The sequence below is a fragment of the Chelonoidis abingdonii genome, chromosome 2 (genome assembly GCF_003597395.2).
Source record: "Chelonoidis abingdonii isolate Lonesome George chromosome 2, CheloAbing_2.0, whole genome shotgun sequence".
Taxonomy (NCBI): domain Eukaryota; kingdom Metazoa; phylum Chordata; order Testudines; family Testudinidae; genus Chelonoidis; species Chelonoidis abingdonii.
This window is the reverse complement of record NC_133770.1, coordinates 11258438-11279759: the sequence shown is the minus strand read 5'-3', so window position 1 is coordinate 11279759 and position 21322 is coordinate 11258438. Positions and strand designations below refer to the sequence as shown.

At 42.7% G+C, this 21322-nt stretch overlaps 1 protein-coding gene across 2 annotated transcripts in view; it reads left to right on the top strand.

Annotated features, from left to right (window-relative positions):
* The window catches only part of ADCYAP1R1 (ADCYAP receptor type I), a 201250-nt gene that overhangs the window by 120842 nt on the left and 59086 nt on the right, over window positions 1-21322 (top strand). For both annotated transcript variants that reach the window (XM_075062169.1, XM_032796866.2), the window contains exons 5-9: window positions 16652-16687; window positions 17376-17417; window positions 18361-18470; window positions 19044-19141; window positions 20207-20339. In XM_075062169.1, coding sequence (XP_074918270.1) covers window positions 16652-16687; window positions 17376-17417; window positions 18361-18470; window positions 19044-19141; window positions 20207-20339 — 419 coding nt within the window. The remainder of the gene's footprint in view (window positions 1-16651; window positions 16688-17375; window positions 17418-18360; window positions 18471-19043; window positions 19142-20206; window positions 20340-21322) is intronic.

Here is a 21322-nt window from a genome sequence, read left to right as displayed (position 1 = left end):
CCAGTACAATAATCATGGGGTGCTTGTGCTATGAAAGCAGAGTGCTTTTATGATGTTTATTGTGCACCAACTGGCGGCTGATTTATCATTTTCTTCTGATATAATTATAGCAGCCTGGCTTTCAATAGAGGTTCTTGTCAGAAGATTTTCCATTAGAAGCCCCTATTTTGGAGTGGTTTGTAATGACATTCTTTAAATATCCTTGAGCTGGAGCTTGGCAACGTAGAAGATCTTTTCTTTTTTTATGCCAGTGCACTGCTCATGGATGTTGCTGGTTTGGCAATGCAGAGAATGATGTCCTGTTTATCTACAGCATAGGCAAGATTTCTCTATACTAAACATGCCTCAACCCCAAACTTACCAACTGTCCCTCACCATTATGAACGTCAGTCCTGCATTTATTAACATTCCACCCAAATTTGGTGCTCTCTCTACATTGGAAATATTCAGCCGTGGAACTGCACTTACAGACAGAGCTATGTACCACAAAGGGATGAATCCAGTGGTACTTTTAAATCTTCTGCATAAATACTTTTGTGTCCTGCATTTAGGATTTTTGTCACATGGTGCCTTCTGAAGTTGGGCCTTGGCTAGTTGAGCTCTCAACCTTGACCTGGAAGAGTGAGAATAAATGCAGTGTAAAAACCCATTCAGGTCTCTTGGTCTCCATGCCAAAATCGCTAACAGGTGCCAATTGGCATCACTTGCAGTTATGTGTAAACCTGTCCAACAGAAGCAAGTCTAAGACCTACCAAATCATCAAGTAACCAAACAGTTATTAGATCGTTAACAATTTGAGGCCACTATTAACTCAGACTGGCTTTGTACTAGTGACCCAAAGGTGGAAGAATCTACATCCATTTCAGATCCCCATGATCTTTTGGTATCATCCTTACACTTCGTTTGTTTTTATTTGTCCAGTATTTTTGTTTCAGTAGGAGGAGAGTGGAGAAATAGTCATGTTTGCATGACTATTCCGTTTATAAAGGATTGGTTAATCACTGGACATAATGGGATGTGACATTTCACATGACATGAAAACAGTAACCAAAATAATGAGGAGTCCAGTGGCATCTTAAAGACTAACAGGTTTATTTGCGCATAAGCTTTCATGGGTAAAAAAATCCACTTTGTTTTTTACTCACAAAAGCTTATGCCCAAATAAATCTGTTAGTCTTTAAGGTGCCACTGGACTCCTCGTTGTTTTTGTGTATTCAGACTAACACGGCTATCCTTCTGATACTAGTAACCAAAATGATATTTCAGGATCCATCTGGCTGAGAATTATGTAATCACTCCTAAATCTCTTCTACTCTACTATGTTAAGGACAGATCAAGATTTTTGAGCTGTCACTCTGCTAGGATTCCAGGATGCAACATTTCTTTCTTGAAAATATATTTATGTGACCTCAATCCATCAAGAGACCTTGCTTTCATTTTAGTCTTCTGGAGAAGGTTATAAATCAGAGAATTGTAGGACTGGAAGCGACCTCAAGAGGTCGTCTAGTCCAGTCCCTTGCACTTATGGACAAACTGGAGAAATGGTCTGAAGTAAATAGGATAAATTCAATAAGGACAAATGCAAAGTACGCCACTTAGGAAGGAACAATCAGTTGCACACATACAAAATAGGAAATGACTGCCTAGGAAGGAGTGCTGTGGAAAGGGATCTGAGGGTCATAGTGGATCACAAGCTAAATATGAGTCAACAGTGTGACACTGTTGCAAAAAAAAAAAGCAAATCTCATTCTGAGATGTAGTAGCAGGAGTGTTGAAAGCAAGACACAAAGTAATTCTTATGTTCTATACCACGCTGATTAGGCCTCAGCCAGAGTATTGTATCCAGTTCTGGGTGCCACATTTCAGGAAGGATGTGGACAAATTGGAGAAAGTCCAGAGAAGAGCAACAAAAATGACTAAAGGTCTAGAAAACATGACCTAGGAGGGAAGATTGAAAAAAACTGAGTTTGTTTAGTCTGGAGAAGCGAGGATTGACTGGGGGCATGATAACAGTTTCCAAGTACCTATAAGATTGTCACAAAGTGGAGGGAGGTAAATTGTACTCATTAACCTCTGAGGATAGGACAAGAAGACTGGGCTTAAATTGTTGCAAGGGAAGTTTAAGCTGGACATTTAAGTTTAGGCATAAAGTTGCTGTTTGTCATGATTTTTGTAGTACAGTACCAGTGTTGACTCTGCTGCTGACGTGTCCTAGTTTATAGGCCATTCAAAGCATCCCAGCTCATCTTTGGTAAATAAATTGTGGTGATGTGTGACAAAGCTATAATGTTGCACTGCTGTGTAACGAAGGAGGTCAAGGCACTACACGGAAGCATCTTGGTCCCTCTGGATGTAATTGAATGAGCTGTGGTACTCAATAGGAATGTTGGCCTGTTTCTTATTTTCCATTTTTTCCCACCCAATGAAAATGCTGGCTTTCAAAAGAAGTCCATTGAAGTCCAGAAAGCACCCACAATTCTGTTTGGCCTGACTGAGAAGTTTTGGAGCAATTAATTCTGTCAGTCCAGATTAGTAGATCAGAGTTGAGTAAAAACTAGTACAGATGACAGAATGCAGTGTTCAGGGATTGCCATCTGCTCGATATTGTGACATTTATTTATTTAGCGTGTGCATCATCGTCTAGCCAATGATGGCATCTTCAATTCTTCTAGGCCACTGCTGAACCTAGTCAGCAGGCATTCCTCGACAATGTACATCATCGTCCGTGTTGTGCCACAGCTGCACAAAGGGCTGTCACAAAAGCCCCAACAATGCTAGATGGCTGCACAGAGACCAAAAGATAGCTATGACTGGCTCTTGCTGGGTCTTCTCTCTAGTCAGAATGAATTCCCCTGCCCCCACAAGTGCTCAGCCTAGGAAGCTATACACTGCATTAAAAAGAGCATGATTATGATACATTTATTTACTGTATATAAAAACAGAGAAAATAATAGTTTAGATAGAGTGTAGTGTGTACCACCCATAAGAAACTCTCTAGTTAGAAGTTAGAGTTCTATAGCAATTACTCTAAAATACTATGGAATTCAATGGCAAATGAGGTCCTTTCCCTAGGTGTTTTGAACCATCATATCGGGTTCCATGGCTGGGATAGAACTAATTCCGTTGGATGGCTAAAATATTATTTGGGAACCGTTTCCTTCACTATTAAATTCTATAAGACCTTTTCATCAGGACAAGGCCAATTCCATCTCATGAATTGGTTGGGGAAAGAAGTACTAATGGTCTGCTTAAGGCTTTCACCTCACTTCTACAATCTGCTGTAACCCCAGACTTGTCTCCCATGTGTCCTGCCCAAGTTTTATTATCCTGGTGAGCTAGAAACCACCGAAACGCTGCGCTCCCACTGCAGGATGTGAATAAATTTCCATTAAAACCAATGGGAGTTACACATATTCTGCCATAAGAGAATCAGGCTGCAGGTCATTCCCACGTCTACTGAACTACAGTTACAATAGGCACTGCTGCTTCCTAGCAGTGGGCTTAGCTGTGGCAACTAAATCTGTTGGATTCAGGAAATATTCTGCGGTCTTCCTCATTTTGAAATACATCATTCTTTCGGCAAAACTGAAGATGTCAGAAAAAATGGAAAAGAAAAGTGTGTGTGAGAGAGAGGAGTGCCATGCTATCCCTATATCTTTCTCAGGACGAGTTGTGTATGGAAAAGGGCCCACTACTTATTCAGATACTGTGACATATCTATCTATCTATCTATCTAACTATCTGATCATATGTAGATTGACCTTACGTACTTTGTCTTGCCCAAGCTGAAAATTTCTCAGAACTTTTGCCAGCGACAGTATCTCTTACTTTGGTTGCTTTATTATTGTATTACTAGCTGAACGCCCATCTTCTCACAAGGGGTGTATGCAACCAATGAAACTGTTGCATGTAAATTAGCTGTAGAGTAAAAGTGGTGATGGGCTCAGTTACCTCTGAGATTACAGTGGTTTGGACTCTTGGCATTGCATAGATTCATGTCTTGCTGTCTCACCGTGTAATTCATGAAGTCAAAATGGCTGAAAATGTTAAAATTGCATAGTAACAGACCACAGAGCTCAATGGTGATTGAACCTGGTGATGTTCTGAACAAAAAGAGCTCTCCACCATGCTTGTAGCTGTTTCCATTGCTTCACACTGACTCAGGAGACATTTTAGGCTTCAGAGTGACATAGACAGTTGACTGTCCTGGAATGTTATTGATAGAGAGAGGCAGTAAAGCTGACTATTTAAGATCAGAGACTTTACAAGCAATAAAATGGAGCTAGAGAAAATACGCATTTCTACTGAGCCCCGAGAAGCGAGCTTTCTCTGTTACCAGCCGAAATTAATGTCAGCATTGCAGCAGTCATGCACCGCTGGCAAATTAGAGTGGCTAAAGAATCAGGTAGCTCGGGTCTGACTTTTCAGTCCAAATTTCTCTCCTGGCGGATTTTTCAGACTCCTGTGAGGGAAACTGATATGGGAAGCAAACTCCAAAAACAAGGAATCTCCACTGGAAAAATAAAGTTCCCCAGTCCACTATAGTTCAAATATACAGACGACTAAAAAAATACTGCAACTAAGTGCAACTAGCATCAGGATACACAGGGAAAGAGGTGGCCTCTTAAGATATCCAGAATGCAAGTCACACAGGGCTTCATACTGAGCTTGACACCAACATCTTGCATGGCACTCAGAAGCAAAATCCAGAGTAAAGCAAGCTGTTGCTTTTTACTGAAACTTTTGAGTGTCTTTCAAAGATAACCCCAGACAGAATGCCCTTCAGTAGTCCTGGCTAGAGTTAATCAAATGCCAAAAAAACCCACCTGTGATGAGCTGTACCAGGCCCTTTGATGCCCCTGCTGGAGGCCTCAGGGTTCTACCACACCCTGCCCCGGGAAAAGGAGCAGGGAAGGTGGGTTCTCCAGGCCTGCCTAGAAAGGCTTCAGAGAATCCAAGCCCAGCAAGCTCAATTAAAAGGCACTGCAGGGCTTGAGACATTCAGTTGCTGGCTGGGACCAGAAGGGCGAAAAAGGAAAGACTGGAAGGCGGTGAAACTCTCCAGGTGAGATGGCCTGAGAGAGACCCTGCTCAAGCAGGAAACAGACAGAGAACCCTGAGGTAAGGGTGAAGAGGAAGGAGCTATATGGGAAGTGGCCCAGCGAATAGCAGCAGTGATGGACTTAACTGAAGCAGCACATGGCTATTATTTGTATGGTCCCTGGGTTGGGACCTGAAGTAGTGGGTGGGCCTGGGTTGCCTAAGACCTGAGAAGGGAATAAGGCTTGTTTAGAGGCCCAAGTGAAGGGCAAGAGAAAGCCCTGGAGGCACTGCACTGTACCAGGCAGATACAGACTTAAAACTAGCCCAGAAGGGGCTGAGATCTGAGCCCAGAGACAGGGCTGCAGACACCAATCAGGGCACCGTGATAGGTCCAAGCTGGACTTTTATTACCCCAGAAGAGGTTGGTTTGTTCATGCATAGAGACTGTGTTGGCCAGAGGGCTGGCTACCAAGGACCCACCTGATGCAGTTAACAGCAAGCCCAAAGGTGGCGCTGGAGGAGAGAGAATGTGGTCAAGTTTGCACCTGACCAACAGAAGGCACTCCTGAGAGGACAGTATCCCCAGTCACACCACCCTTACTTGAGAAAGAAGGTTACAAATTCCTGGCCGTTGAGGGTGTTAAAGAATATATTTGGTCACTGCTAACTGTCTGAGATTCCAGATCTCGGTGTAAACTCAAAAGCCTGTCTCTTCCACCAACAGAAGTTGGTCCAGTAAAAGAGATTACCTCACCCACTTTGTCTCTCTGAGATTCCAGGAGCATTTCTAATTGGGGTCTTGATGACTTTTTCTTTGAGGGAAGCCAGGCTCCTGCATTCTTGCAGGAGGACATCAACAATTGCTATTAACAGGGGAACACTTCTTTTGGGCTGGTCTTTCATTACCAGTGAGTTCGCAGATGGAGACTATAACTCTCCCAGCTCCTCTAAACAAGCAAGAGGGATTGAAACTCACTGTGACCCTGCTCCCACATCACCAGGCAGTTCAGTTGGGGAGGGGGGTGAGAATTCACAACAAAGAAGGATCACCTCTGTATCCAAGTAAAGACTATCCAAACTTCCATACAGTGCCCTTGGTCTAGCCTTGGCAGATGCTGTGTTAGAGGACAAGAACATTTTGCTGGCCTTCCCCACAACCCTGGCATGGGAATGTAAGAGGTCTCTGTGCTACCAGTGATCAAACACAAAGTGTGATAACCACCACCAGTGTTCCAGCCTCTTCTCACTGCTTCATCAATACACCAGCGTGTGAAAGGTCTCTTGCAATACCCTATCCGAGCACAAAGGATAATCATAATGTGCTACCAGACTCTCAGCAAAGTGCCCCAGCCACTGAATAGTGTCTGCCCCTCAGAGCATTCCAGGCAGAAATAGCAATCTAAACCAATGCCCTCTCTAACCTTGCTGAGCTGCTGCTTTCCATAGAAACTATAAATGAGACAATAAGGAATCGCCATCTGAATTGCTTTCAGAAAAGATGGAAGGTGAGGGAGCTGGAGTACTTACTGTGTGGGGATGGACTTAGGGTAGTGGAATCAGCAAGGAGAGGGACAGGTACAGTGTGCAAGAAGGTGAGCTTAGTCATGGGAAAAGCTCAAGGATAAGACCCCAGAAAAGCTGCTGCCTAACTGGACTGCTGTTCCATGATGCAGCTTCGCAAACTGGCTGAACAGATTGCTGCAGGATCTCATGCACAGCACAATAGGTGAGGGAGGAAAAAGGCATCTTGTGGCAGAAGCTACAAGAAGTTAGCTCTGATATTTATTAGCAAGTAGGTGTTAACAGTACAATCAGTGCTGTAGAAGACACAGAAGACATGGTCCCTGTCCAAGAAGCTCACCCCCTACCTAGGTGGAGAACACAACAGAGAACGTCTAGAGAAAGTTTTAGAGTGGTAGCTGTGTTAGTCTGTATCAGCAAAAAGAATGAGGAGTACTTGTGGCACCTTAGAGACTAACACATTTATTTGGGCAGAAACTTTCGTGGGCTAAAACCCACGTTGCCACAAGAACTCCTTGTTCTTTTTTCTAGAGGAAGTGTTATCCATATTCTGTCCCTCTCTCTCTCCTCCTCCCCCCACCCTTACATTTATATAGGGCTTGATCTTGCACCCACTGAAATCAATGCAGCCTTTCCCATTGATTCCAATTGGCTCAGGATCATATCCATTTGAGGGTTACCTTTTGTGAGCTGACCCTTTAACCAAAATACTTACTGAGGGAGAATGAGAATTATCGAAGTGCTTTGGAACAACATGAGCTCTGACTTCCTTTGTTCCCCCTAGACATACTTGCTGCACCACGAGCAAAGGGTTAAATAGAAGTTATCCCCAGATAAACATGTACACGAGGTAAACCAATCCCTAGGCCAGCCAACATAGAGAGCAGGGGGAGAGAAAGTCAATTTGTAGAAGACAATTTAAAAGAATGTACTGAGGCTTTAATGCGTATTCTATACTATTTCTTGGCCTTCTGTTCCATTCAGCCTGAGAAGCAATTAGAAGTTACCTGAGAATTATAGACTAACAGACGTTTTGGAGCGTGAGCTTTCGTGGGTGAATACCCACTTCGTCAGACGCAGGATTCTCTGCTGCTTTTACAGATCCAGACTAACACGGCTACCCCTCTGATACCTGAGAATTATGATTCACGCACATCAAGATGGTAGCGAGGAGGTAGTTGTGATTGTCTATCTGCAATAGATCAATGACATTTCTCGTTTGTGAAAACTCTATTACATAAATGACAACAAAGAGGAAGAATGTTCTTGTGGCTAATACAGGAGACTGAGATTCAGGAGATCTGGGTCCAATTCTCATCTCTGCTGTACACTCCATGTGACCTTGAGCAAGTCACTTCACCTATATGCTTTGGTTCTCCCATCTATAAAATTATGATAAGCAATACTTCCTTTGTCTGTCTTGTCAATTTAGAGTGTAAGTCTCTGTCCCAAAGTGTTATCCCTTACCATGTGTTTGTACAGCTCCTAGCACAATGGGACCCTGAAGTGTGTTTAGGGTCTCTAGGTGGTATTGTGATACTAGTAATTATAAATAGTTATAGTGGTGATTGAAATATTTTCTGTAATTTTGAAAAAGTGGCACTTCATAAGTATCAGAGTTGGCCATAGATTGTTAGGCCAAAATGCTGCTCATGTGCAGAGAACATGCCTTCCAGGCTGGCCAATATTGTCTCAACGATTCCTTGTACCCCCCGCATTGGTCTGTCGGTATCCATCTGTTGTCATTTGTCTTATGCTTGGTTTGTAAACTCCATGGGATAGGGACTGTCTCTTTTTGTTCTGTTCGTACAGTGCCTAGCACAGTGGTCCATGACTAGAGCTCCTGGGAGCCACAGTAATACGAATAATAAATAATAGTAATAATAATAGAAGGGACCACCTGATCATCTAATCTGAGCTGCTTCACATCACAGGCCACTAAGCCCAACCCAATTATGCCTGCATGAATTAGACTAAAATATCACGGCCCTCTGGAGACTATAAACTATTGTGTCAAACACTGGACAGAACTGTCCAACAAACAATATAAGAGACAAGTAACACTTTGCTGAATGTATGATTGGATGAAGATTATTAGACCCACTATAGATCTTATTGACGTGTGTAAGCAATTACTGATTGAATAATAAATGTTCAAATACATTATTTGATGGATACTGTTCATCAAGTCTTGTGCTGTTACTACACTTATAGCACTGACTTCAGTGTGAACCATGACTGTAAGACTTTAATTGAAATCTCTAATGAAGGGGAGGTGCTATTGATTCACTGATTTTGTTTTTGAAATTGTGTTTTCTCTGTAGTGCCTTTGATGAATCTAGCCCATTTTAATCATCTCAATGTGTTTCCTTTGATTTATTTGAAAAACCTAGTGCACCAGAGCCCTCATTATCCATGTGCTGAGAATAATATAACAGGAGGATTTGGGTGGGAGCCAGGAGAGCGAAATGTTCTACAAAAAGGCAGCACATCAGCTGCAGAATGGTCATTGTCTGGGTCTTCAGTGCAGTTCTTCTTTTTAGCCTGTGAGTTTCAAAGCCAAGCTGTGCTTCATTGGGACATGGCGTGGATGCTTCGGGATTAATTCTGCCCGACCCTACACCATTAAACCCCAGTGTCAGTCCATTGATCTCCATGGAGTTCCAAAGGCCTACAGCTGAAACAAAGCAGTGGTAAATCAGGCTCTCTGTGAATGCTCACTGGGACATGGAGTACTGCACCCATTCTTTGTGCACTGTGCAGCCAGGAAGAGGAGGAGAAAGCCAAAGAATGTTGTGCTTGTAGCTCTGGGTTTCTTGTTGAAAAGGAAACTCTGTTCTTGTTTTAACAGGGCTTTGAGAATTTGAGTCAGATTGAACGTGTAATGCTGATATGGTGATGGGAGTCCATATAAATACATACAATTGAGAGCATACATATTAAGGGCTTGTCTACATTACCCACTGGATCGATGGGCAGCGATCAGTTCAGCAGGGTTCAATTTATTGTGTCTAGTCTAGAGACAAGGGCTCTCCCGTCGACTCTGGTACTCCACCAGGGCGAGAGGTGCAGGTGGAGTCGACGGGAGAGCGTCAACTGTTGACTTACTGCAGTGAAGACACCGTGATAAGTAGATCTAAGTACATTGACTTCAGCTATGTTATTCACTTGGCTGAAGCTGCGTATCTTAGATCAATCTCCCTTTCCTTCCCCCCCTTCCCCAGTGTAATCCAGGCCTAAGTGCAAAATTCTGCCCTATTTGAAAGCTCAGAGGATCAGACATCGTCCAGTCAGCAATCTCAAGCTTCCTATCCAAATTGAGATTTAGATCCCAACCCTACTTAACTTTAAGAATGGGAGTAACCCAACTGAACTCTGTGAATAATGTGAATAAGCATAGGCTTGTCTTCTCATGTAACGACACTGTAGCCTTTTAGTGAAGCTGCTGCTATGCAAGAACTTCTCCCACCGCTGTAGTTAATCCACCTCCACTAGAGGCAGTAGCTATCTCGATGGGAGACCTCCAGCCAACTTACCACTGTATACACAGAGGGGTTAGGTCAGTATATCTATGTCATTCAGGGGGGTGGATTTTTCACACCCCTCAGTGACATAGTTTTACTGAAATAGGTCTGTTGTGTAGACCTGGCCTTACTCACATGCATAACTGTTTGTAGGATCAAGGTCATAGGGTCATTTTCTAGGTTTGGATACATGCACACTTGGGTGCCACAAACTTCAATGAGAGTGGCATCCAGAGATGGGAAAACCAGACTGTGGCCTGTAGCTTCCCTGCAATTATATTTACAACATGTTTTTTATCCGTACGCTCATGTGATTGGCTTTGACTTCTAGTTATAATGCAGAGCATAACGTAGAATATAAATCTAATTGACTTTCCCGTGGCTTAATGCATTAGTGAAAATTAGGTTGATGGATAAAGTCTAAAAGCTCCAGATAGTAAAAGGTTCTCCTGGAACTTTCTCTAATGCATTAGCAAATTCTGAACTGCAGAAAAATGTTAATAAAATGGAAATGTGCTATTAGGACAGGCAAAAAATTATAGAAAATATGAATCTATTAACTATGTCCAGCACAGGTAAAAATGCAGTAGTAATTTGGCTAGACAGGGATTTTTTTTCAATATAAAAAGGCTATTCATTGCACAGAGCTACATTAGTGTAATGTTGTGGCTGTGGGCTGGTCTACACTAGGGGAGGAAATCGATCTAAGATACGCAACTTCAGCTACGTGAATAAAGTAGCTGAAGTTGAAGTATCTTAGATTGAGTTACCTACCGTCCTCACTGCGCAGGATCGATGTCCGCAGCTCCCCCTGTCAACTCCACTACCACCGTTCGCGTTGATGGAGTTCCGAAGTCGACAGGAGCGCATTCGGGGATCGATATATCACGTCTAGATGAGACGCGAAATATCGATCCCCGAGAAATCGATTGCTACCCACCGATACGGCCGGTAGTGAAGACGTACCCTGTGACTGCAAATGTCATGCAATTCAAAATGAACCAAAATCCTATGTTCTATCACCACTGTATCTGAGTGCCATCTGAGTAGTCAGAAATAAACACAAATAGTGGGAATCTATCTTTCTTCCTTGTCAGCTTCTAGGAAAAATAGTTTAATTGAGAGAGAGACAGAAATAGAGAGAGAGAGAGAGAGAGAGTCTGCTCCCAATAGTTAATGGTAGGAGAAAAATAATATTAGAAAGGCTAGAAAATCTGATGCTTTAAGATTTAAGCCAATCTTTATTAGGGATTAAGATGAGACCTTCGTGTGGGCCAGGTTATCTTACATCTGCTTACTGTGGGGATTTGTCCACCTTCCTCTGAAGCAGAGAGACAGGATACTGGACCCAGATGGACCATGAATCTCATCCTGTCTGGCAGTTCCTGTGCAAGTTTTGCCACTGATTTCAGTGAGAGCAGGCTTGCAACCCCTGGCTTGCATCTGATCCTGCTCCCAGTAAAAGCAGTGGCAAAATGCCGATTGATGCCAATGGGAGATGGGTTGTGCCTTTGACCCTCTTAGATAGATGTAGTATTTGTGCTGTGAGATTTGGTCATACACCATTTGACAAGAACAGTGTTCAGTGATTTTGGATGACACAAAATGTTGGCCAACCAGTCTCGCTATTTGCAAACTTACCCAGTGTTTCAAAATATGCAACAAATATGACAAGTGAAGAAATAGAGGTTAATGGATTTCTGCAAAGAGCCATGTGATGGTATTGGCATTCTGCTCACAGGGTTCGAGATTAATCATTGAAAATGACTAGTGAGCTGAGTACACACATTTGATGTTGAATACATGTATTCAAGCAACCTCAGCAGCCCAGTTTGCATGAAAGGGATTTGAATGGAAGGATGATGATGATGCAAGAGGTTTGGATGTTTAGACTCGCTGATTTGTTTTCCTGGCCCCCAACTCGCCCCATAATCCCTGTAATATAAACACTGAAGTCTTTGATTTCCCATTTAGTTGCTCTAAAGTGACATTTCCATTTATTTTAGAGAAAAAACGTGAAATAAAAATTATTTTGTTTTTTCAAAAGCCTCGTGAAATAAAAATTATTTCACAAGGCTTTTGAAAAAAACCTAAACTGCAAAAGGGGGAGAGTTAGCTCAGTAGTTTTGAGAATTGGTCTGCTAAACCCAGCATTGTGAGTTCAATTCTCAGAGGGGCTATCTGGGGCAAAAATCAGTACTTGGTCCTGCTAGTGAAGGCAGGGGGCTGGACTCAATGACTTTTCAGGGTCCCTTCCAGTTTTAGGCAATAGGTATGTCTCATATTATTTATTTATCTAAAGTTCCTCTTTAGTTGTGCTGACAAGGGTCCAGGCATTATTTCTGTTCTGTACTGCTGTTCCTTTTTCAGCAGGAGCTAGACAGATATCTCAACATTTTACATAATTTCTTTTTATAAAAGACCTCCATTTAAGGTAGGTGTGTGGCTATTCCAATCCCCAGTTAATAGCTGTAGGTCACATTCAGCATTAGTATGGGACAATCTGAGGGCAATGAGATACTTCATGTTCTAAAGGACTACGCTAATCTCAATGGCTAGCCTGAAAAAGGGAGATAAAATGTTGTCCTCATCTTTTCACTATGTGTATTTGTTCAGTAGAGCATTGACAGAACTAGTCTGAACATCATGAGGATCAGTTAGTGTTCCACTACGACGCTTCTTCTCTGGTGCAACACTACCATCTTGTGGCTACATATGGCTCATCTTTTATCTGACTGGTATGCTCGGTTCTCTGACACAGAACCAAGTGCAAAACCCACTGACTTCACTGGAAGGACTCTGACTTCAGTAAGCTTTGGATCAGGCCCTTAGCTTCACTAAGGCAGCAAGTAGGGTTGATGGGAGACTGGCAGGGGGCAATTCCAACTTGATGGCAGAAAATCAACGGGCTTCTGATCCACCCATGCACTCCTCAGATTTCCTCCAATCTGTCTGTCTCGTCTGCATTGCATCATCATGCATTCCAGGCATCAAAATTGTTCCAGTGTTTTGGATCTTTTTTTTCAGGATGGTGTCACATCATAAGGGAAGCTGTACAGCTGGAAAACTTTTCTCACCAGGCCACTACCCCCCAACCCACATACACTCGCACCACACCCAGTACCTTGTATTCTATTAAACAGTAGTTGAAATCACAAGCCCTTGGCTCAGTAGGACAGCAGGTTGATCTGTCTGACAGAATATGAACTAACCTGACAGCATTTTCAGGCTGCTGAAAAGTATGCCAGATTCTCAGCTGGCATAAGTCACTGTAGCTCTAGTGACTACAATGGAGTGACATTGATTTACATAAGCTGAATGTCTGGCCCAATGTGTACTTCAGAGCAGATGTGTCCAGTACTGTGCAAGGGTTAATAATTCCAGCTTCCAGGGAGTGTGGATGTGTGTTAGACCAGCCCCAATTGGCCCTATGGCCCCAATTCGCCATCCACTCTTCTCTGCTAGCTGCAGCAGGGCCAGTGCAACCATTTAGGCAACCTAGGCGGTCGCCTAGGATGCTAGGATTTGGGGGGGGTCATTTTCTTCGGCAGCGACCGCGGCGGCCGGATCTTTGTTCACCCCGGTCGCCGCCGGCATTTAGGCGAAGGGAGCTGGGGTAGGGGAGTGTGGGGAGGACCGCCTGTAGCAAGTAAGGCAGGGGGATGGCATGCAGGGGAACTCCCTGCCCCAGCTCACCCCTGCCCTGCCTCCTCCCTGAGCACGCCGTGACTGCTTCATTTATCCCACCTACCACGCTTGCGGCGCCTAAGCTGTTTGGTGCCGCAAGCCTGAGAAGCGGGAGAAGTGAAGCAACAATGGCGTGCTTGGGGGGGAGGCGGGGCAGGGGTGAGCTGCGGTGGGGGGGTGCCTCAGGGAGGAGGGTGGGGAGCTGCCGCGGGGGGCGCGCCTCAGGGCGGAGGGGAGGAGCTGCAGTGGGGGATACCTCAGGGTGGGGGCTCGGGGACGGGGGAGGGCGCAAGCTGGAAGTTTCGCCTAGGGCATGAAACACCCTTGCACCGGCCCCGGGCTGCAGGATGTCGAGACAAATTACAGCTAAGAAAACTGATTGGGGAAGTAAAAGTGAAAGAAAGATCCTACCTTTCCATACTTATTCCAAAGGCGGAAGAGTGTGAATAATGGTTTATTCTCTGGTGTCATGGGGTGGGGTTTGCCACCCTGCAAACAACAGCAGAAGCCCTTCTGTGTGTATATTAAATTAGAGAATTTTAGATCCAGAGACAGGCTTCTCTGCCAGCTTACCACAAATACCCACAACTACTCGTTCTTTACTGTACCTAACACATTTAAAAAGAATCTGGGTCTCATTTCCCACTAAAGCATAAAGAGACATAGCTTAAAATACTGTCTTTGCATCCCATATAATCTTGTTCCAGTCTTCAGTGTTGTATGAGGTGTACATGAAGGCAGAATTTGGTTCTCAATTTGTTTTTTAACATGGGAGGTAGCTTCATTTTAAATACAAGAAAAATGAGGCACAGACTGGTTAAGTGACTTGCCCAAGGTTACACAGCTACTCAGTGGAGGAGACCAGAATAAAACTTAGATCTGCTCATCAAGATATAGAGAATCACTGACCTTCTTAAACAAGGAGTTGCTTATTACAAAAATCAGCTACAGATAACCAGCCAACCAACCAGGTTTCCATACCATTTGAGTACCTGCTTTGTGTCTCTAGTTTTCTGGGAGCTGCACCCTGCCTTGAATGCTATACAGCACACAGAGATATCTAGTGACTGAATAATATACAGGAAGAAAATATATCTGGTACTGGGCACTGCACTTTAAGAAAAGTGTAGACAAATCAGAGGGTCCAGGGGAGCACAGCAAAACTGATAAAGGTTTAGAAAATCTGACCTGTGAGGAAAGATTTAAAAGAAACTGGCCATGTTTAATCTTGAGAAAAGATGAGTGGGTGGGGAGCTGATAACAGGCTTCAAGTATCTTAAAGGCTCTTATGAAGAAAATGGTAAGGTTAATGTGACCAGATACTCAGCAAAATTAATAGTAACAACAAGCGGGAAGAAACACAAGCCTAAATAGGGAAAGAACAGGTCAAAGAATATTTAGGTAGATTACATGTATTCAAGTTAGCAGGACCTGATGAAGTTCATCTTAGCATACTCAGAGAACTAGCTGAAATAATCTTGCGCCCATTAGCAATTATCTTTGAGAGCTCATGAACATTGGGTGAGGTCTCAGAGGACTGGAGAAGAGCAAACATACTACCTACCTTTAAAAAGAGGAACAAAGAGAAGTCGGGGAATTATGGACCAGTTAGGCTAATGCTGATACCTAGAAAGATACTGAAACAAATTATTGAACAATCAATTATAGGATAATAGAGTTATAAGGAATAGCCAACATAGATTTGTCAAGAACAAATCATGCCAAACTAATTTAATTGTCTTCTTTGTCAGGGTTACTGGCCTAGTGGATATATCCACTATATATCTTTATTTTTGTAAGGTTTTTGACACAGTCCCGCAACACATTTGCATAAGCAAATTAGGGAAATTGGGTCTAGATGAAATTACTACAAGGTGCATGCACAACTGGTTGAAAGATTATTCAAAGAGTAGTGATCAATGGTTTGCAGTCAAACTGGGTAGGAGTATATGGGTAGGATCAGTCCTGGGATCAGTGCTAGTCAGAAAAGGACCTAGGGGTTACAGTGGACAAGAAGCTGGATATGAATCAATAGTGTGCCCTTGTTGCCAAGAAGGCTAATGGCATTTTGGGCTGTATAAGTAGGGGCATTGCCAGCAGATCAAGGGATGTGATCATTCCTCTCTATTCGACATTGGTGAGGCCTCATCTGGAGTACTGTGTCCGGTTTTGGGCCCCACACTACAAGAAGGATGTGGAAAAATTGGAAAGAGTCCAGCGGAGGGCAACAAAAATGATTAGGGGGCTGGAGCACATGACTTATGAGGAGAGGCTGAGGGAACTGGGCTTGTTTAGTCTGCAGAAGAGAAGAATGAGGGGGGATTTGATAGCTGCTTTCAACTACCTGAAAGGGGGTTCCAAAGAGGATGGATCTAGACTGTTCTCAGTGGTACCTGGTGACAGAACAAGGAGTAATGGTCTTAAGTTGCAGTGTGGGAGGGTTAGGTTGGATATTAGGAAAAAAAATTTTACTGGGAGGGTGGTGAAGCACTGGAATGGGTTACCTAGGGAGGTGGTGGAATCTCCTTCCTTAGAGGTTTTTAAGGCCCGGCTTGACAAAGCCCTGGCTGGGATGATTTAGTTGGGAATTGGTCCTGCTTTGAGCAGGGGGTTGGTCTAGATGACCTCCTGAGGCCCCTTCCAACCCTGATATTCTACGATTCCTCTCTAGGTCCCTCCAGCTCTACACTTCTATGATTCTGTATCCTTACATTCTTTTTTCCCCGTCAGACGTACGTTCATAGATTCTGAGGCCAGAAGGGACCACTGTGATCACAGAACTTTCCCAGACATTGCAAGAACATTTGATTGTTAAGGGAAACAAACCAGTAAAAAAAAAAAATCATTTGTGCTGACCAGATGTCATTTCCTTCCAGGTTGGGAAGTGGATAACATGGGGCAAACTCATCCAGGTAGGAGGCAGTTCTGTTGGCTTCCTATCTTTTATACATCTTCTCCCGGAGCTCATCTCTCTAAATCGCTCTGGTTTATGATGTGCCTCAGACTGAAACTTTAGACAGACCCCTGCTATTTTGGTACTTAGTAAATATTGATAGTATAATAGCACTTATGAGGGGAAATAATAAAAAATTGATGTATTTTAAAATCAGTTTAATCTAAATGCTAAAATGTCTTACTCAAAACCATATGGTTATTACATAATACAGGGCAGAACTAAGGTTGTTTGGGTGCCTTAATTGTTCATTTCCATACCTGAACATGTTTGGATTGCCTTTAAATGTTCTGTTAACTCTGATTGTCTTGGATTTATGCCGCTTGATTTGGGGATACATTACAGGGACGTAGTGGGTATTTTATCCTAAGTTACTGATCTGCACTCTCAACCTTAACTCCATCTTATTGTAGATTTTAAAATGTGTGTGTGTAGACTTTAACATAAATATGTCCATCATTCAAACTAGAAGGTGAACCCACATTTGCAATTCCATCTTTCCCAAAGGCAAAACAAATCAGGCTACTTATTTAGGACCTGATCCAAATACCCTGGAAATCAGGAAGGAGACTTTCCTGGACATTGGATCAAACCCATATTGTAGAAGCTGTAAACAAAATGTCCTCACTATATTTCTGGTTTTGTAGGTGATTTTGACCTATTGGATAGCACAGGCCAAACTCCCTTAGGTAAGGAAAAGAAACAAGGATGTTTTATTTATTTATTTTTGCTCTGTTCTAACGGAATAACCCAGCTTTCTCTCCTGCCAGCTGGAAATTATTTTTCAGATCAATTCTAATTATAGTGCCGCACTTGGTTGTGTGTTACTTTTAGCAGCATTATGAAGATCTATTCATCAACTGAATGCTACAGTCTAACAAGGATATAATTATAAATTATATTTACTACTGTAACAATAATTACTGAATAGTGTTAAAGAAACTCAACCTTGTGATTTAGTAGCTATTTCTGCAGAGAACTGGGAGCTGGTTTGCAACAATAACGTACTGAAATTCACCAAGTAATGGAATGCTCACAAAAGAATACACTGATGAAATAGCTGCTTTTGGTTCCATTTATGGATGAATTACATGACTATAAAATAAGGTCAGTGCCATTGACATGATGTGCTGCCTAACAAAATTGCTCCAAAAATGAAAAATACTGAGCAGCAGAAAATCCTCATGCAGAAGCTGAAATTGTAATCAATTCTGGCTGAAGTTCAATCCAAACAGAAGATACCGTAATGGCTCAATAAATAGAAAGCATTCTACAGTTCTGGCTTGCTGGGCATTCAGAAAAGAATTCAGTGCACCCACATGCACTGGTCTAATTTTTCAGTGTAGTCACAAGAGCTACTGCTCTGGAACAGCCATGTGCTGGTAGAGTGTTCTGGGTAATTGGAGATGTGAACGAGCATGTTAGCTACCTTTCTTGGCTTCAGAATCCTCCTCTTAAATACTTGCACAACTGCAGTCTTTGGACTGAAGCTAAGGTTTAAGTTATGAAGTTGTCAGGCCAGGAACTGTGTGGTAATGCTCCAGTCAGTAAAGGAAGATGTTTCCTGCGGTTTGGTTTGGCAATGGCATTTTCCTTGTGACCTACTTTAAATGATGCATCTGTCCACTGCAGATGTAGGGGTCATCAGCAGAAACTGCACAGAAGATGGCTGGTCTGAACCTTTCCCTCATTATTATGATGCCTGTGGGTTTGATGAAAATGAAACGGAGTCTGAAAATCAGGTAGGAACCCTTTAAAATGAGGAGCAAGTGAAAAACAGTGCACACATGTTAATTGTATGGTTCAGGGCTGAGCCATATGACATCCATATTATTCATGTTATTCATATCCATAAATATGAGTTCAAAAGAGGTAGGGCTTTGCTTGTATTCTAGCATTATACTGCATATTTCCATACTGTTAATACATACCGCTTATGCAGCATGTAGCTCTTATAAACATTAGTTAATTAATCCTTACAGCTACTACGGCATATAGTCTGCCATAAAATAAGCTGCTATGCCTTTGAACAACCTAGGAAGGAGTCAGTGCAATTGCAAAATTCTAGGTTTCAGTCACCTCAGTACGGCACTAAGCCACAGACAGGGCCAAACCTTCGCTAACCCTGGTCTTTATACATGGTGTGGGAGAAGTAAATGAAGACATCATGTATGAGCCCAGTCCCATTCGTGTTTCTCATCCAAGCAGTCCTGTTAAGAGCTGAGGTGAGTGGAATTATTCCCCTGACTGAGGTGAGCAAGATCTGGCCCTACGTGATAGTACTATTGGTGACCATGTGCTGTTTGTTCCTCAAGGATTACTACTACCTCTCTGTGAAGGCTCTGTACACAGTGGGATACAGCACGTCCCTTGTATCCCTCACCACAGCAATGGTTATTCTGTGTCGTTTCAGGTGAGTCACCAGGAATGAGTTATCGCTCATCTCTGTAGACGGGACAAAATATCAGGGCCCAGGGGACCGAAAAAAAGCAAGTCCTCGACCTCAGAAGTTACAAAAATAAGATGCAAGCATCCCTTAAAAATCAGATCTTTCCAACGGGTGGTGTCATTGAGTCTTGGTTTTGTTCATATTTCAGTGCACATGGGACTGGAATTTCCAAAGCACTCAGCATTGGCCTAATTCTGATCAATCTTAGGTACTTATCTGGCCTCTATTTCCATAGTATCTGAACACTTCATGATCTTTAAGATATTTATCTTCACAATATCCCTGGGAAATAGGACAGTGCTATCATACCCATTTTAGACATGGGAAAAGGAAGCGCAGAGAAACGTAATGACTTACCTTAGGTTACCATCCTTCCTCTCCCAAATCACTGATTAATGAAATCTTGCAGTCAATGGTAAAATGGCCTACCTCTGTTCCTAGTAAGGTAAATGGGACTATTACCATCAACTTCAATGTGAGTAGTTAGGTTGAGCGCTTTTGAAGGTGCCACCCATGAGAGTCTTCATGGAAAGTTCTGTAGGAACCAACTTTCACACCTGTGCACTTGCTATCCAGGAAAATTAAGCACAGACATTATCAAGATTCTGATGAGTATCATCTCTTAAACCAGGAAAGCAAAATTCCCCTCTGCCTAAAAACCTAAACCTACAATGCAAAGGTTAAAAATGGAATCAAAATTTTGGCTAAAATTCAATAAGAGGTGCCAGCATTAGAGCAAATGCATTTAAAAATCTTCCATAGACGTAAAATATTTTTTGTCACACAATGCACAGTTAGCCGGTAGAATTCATTGCCACATTATATCATCAAGACCATGAGGTCAGTAAGATATAAAAAAATGCTGAGGTCTCCCAGTCCCATGGAAAGCACAGAATACTGTTTCCTGAGTTGCTGGATTGGCAGAGATCACAAATGTTCAGACGTGGAACAACCAGTCTTGATGTTGTATTCTTATGAGAGAAATCAATCATCCACCCGCCACCCCCATTTCCTCTCTTCTCTTTCTAGGAAGCTTCACTGCACTCGGAACTTTATTCACATGAACCTCTTTATTTCATTTATTCTACGAGCAATATCAGTCTTCATCAAAGATGGGATTTTGTATGCAGAACAGGAAAGCAACCACTGTTTTATATCTACTGTAAGTAGAACCAAAGTCAGCGTTCATTGTTTTTCTCTAAGAAGATAATGATTGTTAAATATTTGTATTAATAGTTGGATTGGTCCTTTTTTGAGCAGAAGTTTGGACTAGATGACCTCCTGAGGTCTCTTCCAACCCTGATTTTCTATGATTCTATTGCAGTTGCTCCTGGACGCGCCACCTGAGATCTGTCCTTCATTGTCCTTTACTCATACAAATGCATAGTAAGAGAAAATCCAAACCTGTATCATGATCAGCTTCCAGTGTAACATCACATAACACAATAATGTCTTGGTCCATGACTGGGACTCCTAGGCACAACAAATAATAACATAAGTAATTTTAGAGTCCTGTGGCACCTTATAGACTAATAGAAGTATTGGAGCATAAGCTTTCGTGGGTGAATACCCACTTTGTCAGATGAAACCTTATGCTCCAATACTTCTGTTAGTCTATAAGGTGCCACAGGACTCTTTGTCATCTTTTACAGATCCAGACTAACACAGCTACCCCTCTGAAAGTTGACAAGTAATTTTATTAACAGTAAATAGTGAGAGAAAGGGATGTCATATAAAAACAGAGTGATGGTGGTTTGCAGACATCTTGTTGCTTCCATGATGTGAGACCTTTTTGGCTGGTTTTGCTTATTAACCTTATTGTTATTCACACACCTGTATTGTGAGTTTGGGTTCTGGAGTAGGAGTGTGGTAAGGAGGGAAGGCAGAAAGTGAACAGCTAAAAGGAAGAACAAAGGGAAGAGAATGAGTTCAAGGCAATCTGAGAGGAGGCAGGAATAAAAGAGAAAGAGGTGCCTGGAGTGAACTATGAGGGAGGGAGTTGGAGTAATCAGCCAATCATCACAAGGGAGATGGCTATTAGCCAGGATGGGCAGGGATGGTGTCCCTAGCTTCTGTTTGCCAGAAGCTGGGAATGAGTGACAGGGGATGGATCACATGATGATTCCCTGTTCTGTTCATTCCCTC